The 12,428-nt window shown below is 43.0% G+C and overlaps 1 protein-coding gene across 2 annotated transcripts in view; it reads left to right on the top strand.

Moving 5' to 3' along the window:
• The window catches only part of GEMIN5 (gem nuclear organelle associated protein 5), a 47,633-nt gene that overhangs the window by 26,103 nt on the left and 9,102 nt on the right, over positions 1–12,428 (top strand). For both annotated transcript variants that reach the window (XM_060198037.1, XM_007534384.3), the window contains exons 14-21: positions 288–427; positions 2,712–2,883; positions 5,060–5,287; positions 6,409–6,504; positions 7,088–7,210; positions 8,470–8,565; positions 9,300–9,437; positions 10,395–10,542. In XM_060198037.1, coding sequence (XP_060054020.1) covers positions 288–427; positions 2,712–2,883; positions 5,060–5,287; positions 6,409–6,504; positions 7,088–7,210; positions 8,470–8,565; positions 9,300–9,437; positions 10,395–10,542 — 1,141 coding nt within the window. The remainder of the gene's footprint in view (positions 1–287; positions 428–2,711; positions 2,884–5,059; positions 5,288–6,408; positions 6,505–7,087; positions 7,211–8,469; positions 8,566–9,299; positions 9,438–10,394; positions 10,543–12,428) is intronic.

Below are 12,428 nucleotides of genomic sequence, written 5' to 3'. Positions count from 1 at the left end.
TGTTTCACCACCTGTGAAGCAACTCTTCTGCAAGTGGGGAGCTGGGGGCTCGAACCGGGATTCTTACACCGATCCTTGTGCTTTGTGCTGCCTGCACTTAACCCAACTGAGCTACCGCCCAACTCCCATAGAACACTTTTTACAATAAGCCCAGGTGCCAGGCAGTGTGGACATGCCAAACAGTTTGTTTTGTTGAACAATGTATTTATGAGTGAAAGAAGGAGGGAATCAGAGCATCACTTCTATATCATTAGTTTGAGTAGTAACATCCTCTCTGTGTCATTTAGAGAGCAATTCTGAATCTCCAGTGACCATCACAGAGCCATACCGGACACTCTCTGGACACACAGCCAAGATTACTAGTCTGGCATGGAGCCCCCATCATGATGGAAGGCTGGTATCTGCTTCCTATGATGGCACAGCTCAGGTATTGCTAGAGGGTTCTTCACTCCTCATTTTGAGTTTGATTCCACTGAGCAGATCCCCCAGCCCAGTTCTCACTGAACATTGTGAGCAAGGGAGAGATATAAAAGCATTGCCTCAGTATTCATGGAGTTCCCCCCTAAACTCAGTGCTGTCCATGGAACTCCATGCGGTGCCATAGATCAAACCTAGAATCTCACACATGATAAGGCTTGTGTTCTACCCATGGATCCTTCTCAATTTCTGTCTCTATCCAACAACAACAACAACAACAAAATATAATCATCATCATCATCTCTTTCACAAAAGAGATGTCAGAAGGCATTTTAATTTCATTCTACACATCAGACCCCTTGGCAAGTGAGCCCTCAAGTTATTTTATTTTATTTTTTCCCTTTTTGTTGCCCTTGTTACTTATCATCACTGTTTTTGTTATTGCTGTTGTTGTATAGGACAGAGAGAAATCAAAAGAGGAGGGAAAGACAGGGGGGAGAGAAAGATAGACACCTGCAGACCTGCTTTCATCTACTGTGAAGCGAACCCCCTGCAAGTAGGAGCTGAGGGCTGGAACCAGAATACTTATGCCGGTCCGTGCACTTTCCACACCTGCTGCACCACCGCCCAGCTCCTGTAGTTATTTTATTTTTAGAAGCTGAGAGGAAAACCACAGATCAAAGTTTCCTTAAATGTGGTGAATACTGGACTCAACCAGGGTTGTGCACATAGCAAAGCAGTGCAGTATCCAGATGAACTGTTTTTTGCTGAGCAGACATTGAGTTATTGAATAAGATGAAAGTGTTGACAAGAATTAGGGCAGTTCTAATAATCTTCTAGCGTTTGCCCTTCTTCCGTAGCCAGTCAACAGCGTCAGGTTGAGCCTGATGTAAAGTTTCGAGACCTCCTTTGAATCTGGAGAGGTGGCAGTCGTTGACTATGTGGGTCGTAGTCTGTCTGGAGCCGCAGGGGCAGTTCGGGTCGTCTCTGGCTCCCCAGTGATGGAACATAGCGGTGCACCGGCCATGGCCTGTTCGATAGTGATTGAGGAGGGCCCAATCATAAAGTGCTAGGTCAAAGCCGGGTTGACGCTTGCAGGGGTCTGTGATGAGGTGTTTGTTCTTTACCTCAGCTGACTGCCAACTCTGTTTCCAAGAGACTGGAACAGAGAAGATTAGTGTAGGCGTAGGAGACCAGATTGGATGACGAGACGTCAAGTGTTGAACAGGGTGGACTCGAAGAGCAGGACCAACAGTTTAAAAGCTGTCAGGAGCTTGTTGCTGGCTTTGAAAGTGACTGGGATCCATGTGGATTCAGTCGGCTAGGAAGGATCGTCAGTTTCCCCAATGAATGGGTACTCACGGGATGCACCACGGGAAGGTCGATCCAATGTTCTAATAATAAGATTTCATATCATCTGTGTGATAGACTGAGTAAGTAAATGTGAAAAGTATTTGGTCCTCTTCAAGCCTGAAAATAACTATAGGTCATGAAAATACTGTCTAATATTAAATTGGTAGTTCAGAAATCTCTTAAGTTATAGAAGTAAAAGTGTGATACCAGCCAGAGCTCAGAGGTAGTAGTTCTGAGTGTTCGAGCCAGAATGGACCTTAGGAACTGGGGCCTACCTTACGCCAGTGCTGAGTGTGAAAGAGATGATGATGATGATGATGATGATGATGATGATTATATTTTGTTGTTGTTGTTGTTGGATAGAGACAGAAATTGAGAGGGGGAGGGGAAGATAGAGAGGGAAAGAGACAGATACCCGCAACCCTGCTTCACCACTCCTGAAACTTTTCCCCTGCAGGTGGGGCTTGAATGCGGGTCCTTGCACATTATATAACATGTACGCTCAAACAGGTACACCACCACCCAGCCCCTCACTGATCATCTTTACAAAGCCCAGGTTCATAAAAGAAAGTGTGGTGGAGACTGGGTAACTTGGGAAACTAAGGAAATGGACCTTTTTAAGGATAATGGATTGTGAGAAATGAGGACACTGAGCATTCTCAGTACATGCCAGAGTGGGCTCTGAATTAGCATCATCTCCATTATATTGGAATCCTCACCCCCAAACTAACTGGCAGTGAAAGTTACAGAACACAGTCAGAAGCACATAGTCATCCCAGGGTACTAAGTCTCTCACAGAACATGGCTTTTTCAAAAAAGAGTGCCTGAGAAAATTACATATCACAAGAAGAAGCCATAGTACACTGGTTAAAAATGTTTCCAACTTTCTAAATGTATACCCTGCAAACATCTCAACTATATGCTCTGACTCTTGGTTCTAGGTGTGGGATACTCTAAGAGAAGAACCTCTGTACAATTTCCGAGGTCACCGAGGTCGACTGCTCTCTGTGGCGTGGTCCCCGCTGGATCCAGACTGTATCTACTCAGGGGCAGATGACTTCTGTGTGTACAAGTGGCTCACTTCTATGCAAGAACATTCCCGGCCTCCACAAGGTGAGTCATCCTGGGATCCACTACCTCCGTTTCACCCTTCCCCAGTAAATAGATTGAGCAAGACTGAGCAGGGAACATATGTCCAGGCAGGGAGGCAGCAAAAGTGTGGAACAGGGAGGTCACTTACTATAAGGGGAGCAATAGTGCCCACATAGCCAGAACAAACCTAGCACCTTCTAGACAATGACCTTTTTTTTTTTTTTAATATTTATGCATTTCCTTTTTGTTGCTCTTGTTTTGTTTTTATTGTAATTGCTATTGATGTCATTGTTGGATAGGACAGAGAGAAATGGAGAGATGAGAGGAAGACAGAGAGGAGAAGAGAAAGATAGACACTTGCAGACCTGCTTCACCACTTGTGAAGCGACTCCCCTGCAGGTGGGGAGCCGGGGGCTCTAACCAGGATCCGCATGGCAGTCCTTGCATTTTGCGCCACCTGCGCTTAAGCTACTGCGCTACCACTGGACTCCCAGACAATGACCTCTTATAATTGCACATGATTAAAAAGGAAGAGGCTCAAAGAAATCGCAGATTCTTGATTGATACATGCAGAGAAAAAATATAGGAGCCTGCAGCCAGTGGGGCAAGTGCTAAAGTGACAAAGATAAAAGAAATGAAACCAAGGGCCAGGAGGATACGCCTGATGTTCGAAGTCCAAGGTTCAACCCCTCACCCCACCCTCCCATGCCAGCATAAACCAGAGTTCAGCAGTGTTCTGGTGGAAAAAAAGAGAAAGAAGGAAAGAAAGAAAAGGAAACAAAGAAGGCCCAGGTGGTGGCGCACCTGGCTGAGTGCACACGCTATAGTACGCAAGGACCCAGGTTCAAGCCCCTGGTCCCCACCTGCAGAGGGAAAGCTTCACAAGTGGTGGAGTAGGGCTGCAGGTGTCTCTCTGTCTCCCTCTCCCCTCTCAGTTTCTTTCTGACGCTAATAAATAAATAAATAAAATTTTTAAAGAAAGAAAGGGAAAAGACACCACTGGCTAACAATCCAAATGTCCATCAGTTAGAATAAACTGTGATGATCCTTATAGTAAAATTGTACTCAGCGAAAGAGCAAAACTGTACAAAGATCAAGCAACATATTACTTGGGCATTGTATTTATCACTTAAAAAAATCTCCCTGGGAGTCTAGCAGTAGAGCAGTGGGTTAAGCACGCATGGCACAAAGCACAAGGAGTGCGTAAGGATCCCAGTTTGAGACCCCAGCTCCCCACTTGAAGGGGAGTCGCTTCACAGGCGGTGAAGCAAGTCTGCAGGTGTCTATCTTTCTTTCCCCCTCTCTGTCTTCCCCTCCTCTCTCCATTTCTCTCTGTCCTATCCAACAACGACAACAACAATAATAACTACAACAAGGGCAACAAAGGGAATAAATAAATAAAATATTTTTTAAAAAAATTTTAAAAACAAGGGCACCAAAATTAAATAATTAATTAATTAATTAATTAATTTTTTAAAATCTCCCAAAAGATTTTGGCTTGGTTTGACTTCAGTTAACCATATCAGTGATATAACGAATGTCACTTACTTCATTGGTAAGTGCAGGGTAGCAGTGCTGTCAACAAGAAAAGTAATGGAGCCTACCTCTTAGAGAGGGCATATGACTTTTATCAAGAATATATAATTAGGGGATTGGGTGGTGGCACACCTGGTTGAGTGCACATGTTACAGTGCTCAATGACCCGGGTTCGAGCCCTCAGTCTCCACCTGCAGAGGGAAAGCTTTGCAAGTGGTGAAGCAGTGCTGCAGGTGTCTCTCCTCTCTCCCCCTCTCTATCTCCCTTACCCTCTTGATTTATGGCTATCTCTATCCAATAAATAAAGATTTTTTTAAAAAGAATATATAATTAGCTGAGGGAAAAGCTTAGAAATAGTGATTAAGAGATCCCAGGTTCAGTCCCTGGCACTAGTACCAGTCAGAGCTAAGCAGTCTTCTGGTCTCATAAGAACAACTTTTTTTTTTTCTTTTAAGATTTTATTTATTTATTAGTGAGAAAGATAGGAGAAGAGAGAGAAAGAACCAGACATCACTCTGGTACATGTGCTGCGGGGATCAAACTCCGGACGTCATGCTTGAGAGTCCAATACTTTTATCCACTGCGCCACCTCCTAGACCACCAACTCTTCTTTCAAATTGAGTATTTATATCTATCCTTTGTTATAAACTGACTCCTACAGGCAAGAAAAGTATTGAACTAGAGAAAAAAAGGCTGTCTCAACCTAAGCCAAAACCCAAGAAGAAGAAAAAGCCCACACTGAGAATGCCAGTGAAGCAGGACTCAGGCGAGGGGCAAGAAGAGGAGAGCCTGAGGGAGAGCTTGGGGCCTGTGGAGAATGGCATGTCAGACCCTGAAGCTGAGGAGGACATTCAGGAGCCAGGGTCACCCTGCACGCCGGCTGCAGCAGGTATATGACCCAGTCCTATCCCACCAAACCCACGACTTAGCAGTTATGGCCAGAAGCAAAGCCTGATCCTTGTTGAGTCTGGTACTTCTCTTTCCCTAACCCTGTCTATCTTCTAGTTTCTTAACTTAAGTTGTTGTCTTTGGTGCCCCTGGAAACTGCACCTTAATTGTGAAAAGGCTTTCTACACCTCTAAAGTAAACACTATCACAGGGCCCTGGTGTATGATCAGAATAGAAATAGCCATGCTCTGGAAAGAAAGCTTACCAGCTCGGGCCAGGTAAGTGTGGGACAAAATGCAAGCTCATTTAATTCTGATGTGACACTTTCATGTTGCAGAAGTAAATGTCTAAAATAAATAAAAAGAAAAAATTAATTTAAAAAAAAGTAGGGAGTCAGGCGGTAGCGCACGTGGTGAGAAGCTCATGGGCCAGCGTAAGGCCCCGGCTCCCCATATGCAGAGGAGTTGCTTCACGGGCAGTGAAACAGGTCTACAAGTGTCTGTCTTTCTCTCCCCCTCTCTGTCTTCCCCTCCTCTCTTCATTTCTCTGTTCTATCTAACAATGATGACATCAGTAACAACAATAATAACTGCAACAACAGTGAAAAAACAAGGGCAACAAAAGGGAAAATAAATTAAAAAATAAGTAAAATAAAATAAATACAAAGCTATTTTGGATCCACCACCATCCTGACACCAGCTGTTTTAAAGTTCAGGATTGTGCCTCCATATCATATAGCCTTAATATCTCTCTCCTATTTCTCTGTCATACACACAGCCCAGGTTTAAGGCTCAATATCTCCTATTTCTAACACTGTTTATTGTGTACTAAATATTCAACTAGGACTTTGTCACCTAACTGTAAAAAGCCGTTTGTCACCTGAGCCAAGTTAGGGGACTTCTGGGTCCTGTGGTAAAAAGCTGTCATGTTCTCAATAAGAAACTCAGTGGTTCCTGGAGCAGAGACGGTGGGGTGGGGAAAGGGAAGCCACCCTTACTTCCTTCTGCAGATTTATCTCTTGGTAATAGAGTAAGACTGTACCATTTAGCCCAATCCAGTGCCTAATTGTTAAAAACTGCTGGACTTTATCCACAGTTGTTTCCTTTTCCCCTTGTGATACAGTTTCCAGAGACCCAGTCACCTGTACTCCTGTTGCCTTGGGTTTTGAAAAGCTGAAAGTCACCTTACTGAAAAAAGAGACACCCAAAGAAAAGCCAGGTGGGTATCTAATCATTAAAAGATTTTTAAAATCATCCTCATGCAATTATACTAAAAATTCATAAGTATACTGAAGCTTCATTTAATTCCCTAAAGATTTGCTTATTTCATGTGAGATTTTCACTGAAAATATTTGTCAAGGTTATTTTGGTTTGTTTGTCATCAGGGCTTCACTAGGATGAATTTTTCAAATAGAGAATCAGACAAAGAGACAGAAAGTTAGAGAGATCACACAACCAAAGCTTCCTTCAATGCAGTGGGGGCCAGGCTCCAACCTGGGTTGTACACGTGGCATAAAGCAGTATGGTATCTAAGTGAGCTATTTTGCTAACCCGATACCTGTCAGTGTGTTTATTGTGTTCATTTAGAATCATGCCTTTCAATGCTCCTTTGGTGTTGGTAGTGTCATTTGCAGTTGTGGTAGCTTCCTTAGTATGCACACAACATACTTGTGTACTTGTCCACACTGTAGGAGTAGGAGCTTCCTATGACCCATGTTCCACCAAGGGTCAGAGCCACACAGCAGACTTTGTTCACTGCTGTGTGTCTGACTCTCCTTAAGACTGTCCCTCTTTCATTTCAGAAGCCTTACTGAAAAAGCGGAAAGCTCGTTCTATGCTTCCATTGAGTACAAGCCTGGACCACCGGTCTAAAGAGGAGCTTCACCAAGACTGTTTGATATTAGCAACTGCAAAGCACTCAACGGGTATGAAAGCCACTCCCTTGGCCCAGCCCATCTTCTGGGAAACAGTGCCTAGTTTATTTGTTGAAAGAATGAGAAGGTGTCCAGAACTGCATTTCTGCATTATTTTCCAGTCTTTGAGAGGTAGCCTCTGCTGGTACTGCTACAGACTGAGTTGTCAACAGCCATCTGTGGCTAGGTCAGTGTAGTGACTTGGTCAATTTCTCCAGCTCTTTCCCCAAGGAAGAGTATCTTCATGCAGGAAAATAATTTACTTATTGTCAGTATGACCATAATCTGTCAGCTGTTTGAAATATGTCTTTATATGGAGTTATGTTTGTAGAGGTGATTGTTTATTTTTCACAGCCCCCCTCACTTAATGCCAGTAATTATGATATTTTAGCAGCCAGCACTTTCCAGTTTTAAGTGTGCATTCTACACATTGAAATGGGATGTATATGATGAAGTGAAATTCAAATAGTATTTACATAAAGTCATTCTCCCAAGCTCTGGCATCTGCCTCTACTTCCCCCTGTTGTAGCCATGCTGTTACCAATCTCCTACTTCTGAGACAATATAGGGGAAGGAATAGATAGGCATATAGCATATGTGATTTCACTCCTCCTAGACTGACTCTTTCATTCAGATAGACTCCACAGCTCTGGCATGCCACCATCACCACCACCACCACCACCCTGTGCCAAGAGACTCCCTGTTGTGCTGGGGCTAGGCTCATACCCTATTTAGAGAGCTGTTTCTCAGCAGCCATTGACTTTCAGAAAGAATGAATATTAACTCTGACTATGGTAGGTCCTGGTGAAAGCTAAGAACATTTCCAATGCTAATATAATATGGAGTTGACTTTTTTACATTTCTCTCCCCAAATCCTTTTCTGAGCAAACTACAGGCTATATCATCATGTTGTTTTTCTCAGGACTGAGCATATTTCACTATATTGCTCTCTTCATCACCCGTTAGTTCAGGGATGGGAGACATCTGGCTCTGCCAAGGCAACCACAGACAGAACTTGAAGTTCAATAAATCCAGGAGCTTTTTTTATTGCAACTTTAAGTGCTAATTTTTAATTTGATGATTTTGTATGGCCTATGAATGATATTAGAAATCTCTAAATGGCCATTGGAAGAAAACAGGTTCCTAAGCCCTGTGTTAGGTATATCAAGCATGGGTTCTCTGGAGGACATGTATTCAAAACAGTTAGACTAGAAATAGTAGCCTCTGTAATCACTTGACCTGACTTTTTTTTTTCCATCTTCATCCAACAGAGCTGAATGAAGGCATGTCTGCTGATCTTGAGGAGAGATTTCATCTGGGGCTCTTCACAGACAGGCCCTCCCTCTACAGAATGATGGAGGCTGAAGGTGAGACCCATCCGTCTGAGGGCTTCACTGAAGCTCTGTGCACATTTTATGGCTATTATAACTGCTGTCTAAGGTTCTTTGCCAGCCAAATGTGTCAGCTGAGATTTTGAGTCTCTTAACTTGCAGTTTGTATCTGGGAAAGGGCCATAACATTCACTCTGCGAGTGGGTGCCAGAGGCTTCGTGGCTACAAGAGGTTCATCCTTAGCACTATCAGCCAGAGACTGATCTCGCAGCCTGGCAGTCCTCTATTGCTTCCCACCCTCTTTATTTAAAAGTCAGGAGGAGGGAGTCAGGCGGTAGTGCAGCGGGTTAAGTGCAGGTGGCACAAAGACCGGCCTAAGGATCCCGGTTCAAGCCCCTGGCTTCCCATCTGCAGGGGAGTCGCTTCACAAGCAGTGAAGTAGGTGTCTAACTTTCTCTCTCCCTCTCTGTCTTCCCCTCTTCTCTCCATTTCTCTCTGTCCTATCCAACAACAATGACATCATCAGACAACAATAATAACTACAACAATAAAACAACAAGGGCAACAAAAGGGAATAAATAAATTAAAATATTTTTAAAAAAAGTTAGGAGGAGAGAAAGTTGGTCCAGGGAAGAACTTAGGACCTCATGCTTGAGAGTCTAATGCTTTAGCCACTGCACTACCACCCAAGCCACCCCACCTTCCTTTTTCTAGAAGTCACCAGACAGATGTTTTTGAAACATCTCCCAATTATGTTCTCTCCTAAACAGGAAAAAGTCACTTGGAAAATGGCCACCCTGAGTTATTTCACCAGCTCATGCTTTGGAAAGGAGATCTGAAAGGTGTTCTGCAGTTTGCCGCAGAAAGGGGGGAGCTGACAGACAGCCTCGTGGCCATGGCACCTGTTGGTATGTTCTTGCAGTGATGATTGTCACCTTGGACATATATACACTAGAGGTCAATGTGTGAAAAGGCATTTTAATAAAACGTAAAAGGCACAAAGCCTCCAAGTGCAAGAATTTAACTTACATAAGTACAGGGACACAATACACATAGTCTCTGATGGCAACAATATTTGCACTAGCAAAAGACTACAAGAACCTTTGTGTCCATCAGTAAGACTGCTTAAACTCTGTGCTTCTGTACAATAGAAACTCACATAGAGGGGGCTGGGCAGTAATGTACTGGATAAGCACAAGGATCCCCACCTGCAAGGGGAGGGGTCACTTCACAAGCAGCGAAGCAGGTCTACAGGTATCTTTCTCTCCCTCCTTCCTTCCCTCTCAATTTCCAATAAAATGAGAAACATGTCCTCCAGGGAGCAATGGTTTTGTAGTGCAGGCAACAAGCCCCAGCAATAGCCCTGGAGGCAAAAGAAAAAAAGAAGATGTAAATGCTTTAAAAGCCTGAGGCTCTGAGATCTCAGGTTCAATCCCCAGCACCACCATAAGCCAGAGCTGAGCAGTGTTCTGGTCTCTTTCTCTCAATATCTTTCCCTCTGTATCTACTCTTTTTCATTAAAATAAAGTAAATGAAAATAAAAACAAAAAGAAGAAAAGAAACTTAGATAGATGGGTCAGAGGGTAAATAGCATAATGGTTATGCAAACAGACTCTTTATGCCTGAGGCTCTAAAGTCCCTGGTTCCATCCCCCACCCCACCATAAACCAGAGCTGAACAGTGCTCTGATTAAAAAAGAAAGGAAGGAAGAAAAGAAATTTACATAGATATACCAAAGAATAGAGCAGCTATGTGTTCTGAAATAGAACAGAGCTACAAAGAGTAGGAAGTGAAAAAAAGATGTACACACAGAGATTTATATCTGTAACCTGTTTCTCACTGAATCACTCCCTTTTCTTTTATAGCTGGCTACCATGTGTGGCTCTGGGCTGTGGAGGCTTTTGCCAAACAGCTGTGTTTCCAGGATCAGTATGTCAAGGCTGCCTCACACCTACTGTCTATCCACAAAGTGTATGAAGCTGTAGAGCTACTGAAGTCAAACCACTTCTACAGGTCTGTATGACAGCCCTACAGTGCAACCAAGAATGAATCCTGTGAAAATATTAAACTTAGCAGCTTTGCTTCCCGAAAACCGGTGTCAAACCTTGACTATACCTAGACATCTCGCACATATACTAGCTTAGCATTGATATACCCTCCATCTATAACAAAGAACACATTCCTTTTATCAACAGCTGCTCATTTCCATCAGTATTTGCCACTGACTTTTTCTTTTTTTCTTTAATATACTTACTGGTAGACTAACCCAAGTGGAAAAAACTGCCTAGGACAAATGAACTGCTTAAAGTTCAGCCTATAAGAGAATCTTGCTAGCTGTCTTAAACTTTCCTATATATCTCCAGTGTGATTTTTCTTAAAATACAACATTCTAGTTTTTGTTGTTGTTGTTTGGTCAATTGGTTGGTTGGTTTCTTTTCTTTTTAACCAGAGCTCTACTCAGCTCTGGTTTAAGTGCTGTGGGGAATTGAACCTGGGACCTTGGAGTGCACATGATTGATTTCATTGCTTTGGGCTGCTTTTCCATTCAGATAGAGGAGAGGCACCACAACACCAAAAAGCTCCCTTTGTTGCCATAACACCTTCTATATGGTGCCAGACCTCAAATCTGTGTAACACATCTAGCAATGCAGGCACCCTACCCAATCAGCTCTCTCTGGCTCTAGCATTCCAACTTCAGTTCAACTGGCTTTTCTCGTTTTTGTCCTGTCCTGCTATATGTGTAACTGTGCCCTGATTTTAGAATAAATACTCAGTAACTTTTCAAGCATTTTAAAATATTTGCCCATGATATTCTCTAAGCCCTTTTGTTTTTAATTGTGATTCAAGTTTCCAATAATCATAAATTCCTTCTCCACTTTAAAGAACTTCGATCATGTGTGTGTGTGTGTGTGTGTTATTTCTGCAGGTGACTAGTTTTAACAACTTCTGTATTTAAAATTCCTTTTTTAATTGTTTTATCTTTTATTTATTAGTGGATAGAGACATAGAGAAATTGAGGGGGTGGAGAGATACAGAGACACCTGCAGCCCTGTTTCATCACTTGTGAAGCTTTCCCCCTACAGGTGGAGACCAGGGGCTTGAACCTAGGTTCTTGCACACTCCAGTGTATGCACTTAACCAGACACACCACTGCTTGGTCCCTGTATTTAAAATTTTTCATTTTCACTTTAAAGAATTTGTTGGGGGTTGGGTAGCGTAATGGTTATGAAAACAGACTTTCATGCCTGAGGCTCCAAAGTCCCAGGTTCAATCCCCTGCACCACCATAAGCCAGAGCTGGTGTTTATCTCTGCCTCTCTCTGTGTGCATCTCTCAAAAATAAAATATTTTTATAAAAAAACTGTTAAAAGGGGGCCAGGTGGTGGTGCACCTAGTTAAGCACACAGTATTAAGTGCAAGGATCGAAATAAGGATCTGGGATTGGACCCCCAGCTCCCTACCTTCGGGGGGGACACTTCACAAGTGGCAAAGCAGGTCTGCAGGTGTCTATCTTTCTCTCTATATACCCCTCCTCTCAATTTCTCTCTGTCCTAGCCAATAAAATAGAAAGTGATGCCTCCAGGAGCAGTGGATTCATAGTGCCGGCACCAAGCCCCAGCAATATAACACTGGAGGCACAAAAAAAAAATTGTTAAAAGACTTATTAGTGTTGTTGTTATTAATAAGAGAGATGACATTACTCTGACACACATAATAATAGGACCAAACCTAAGGACACCATGCTTTTACTTCTGGGAACTGTCAATTATATGATAGGCACAACTTCTAACATTCTAAACTGTAACTTGAAAGCTCATAGTTTATCACTGGCAACAGACCTGTTGCTTGGTTTTTTTTTTTTTTTTTTTTTTGCCTCCAGGGTTATTGCTGGGGCTCAGT

Source organism: Erinaceus europaeus, chromosome 9 (assembly GCF_950295315.1).
Source record: "Erinaceus europaeus chromosome 9, mEriEur2.1, whole genome shotgun sequence".
NCBI lineage: Eukaryota > Metazoa > Chordata > Mammalia > Eulipotyphla > Erinaceidae > Erinaceus > Erinaceus europaeus.
The sequence above is the reverse complement of the archived record's forward strand: the minus strand, read 5'-3'. Positions and strand labels throughout refer to the sequence as shown.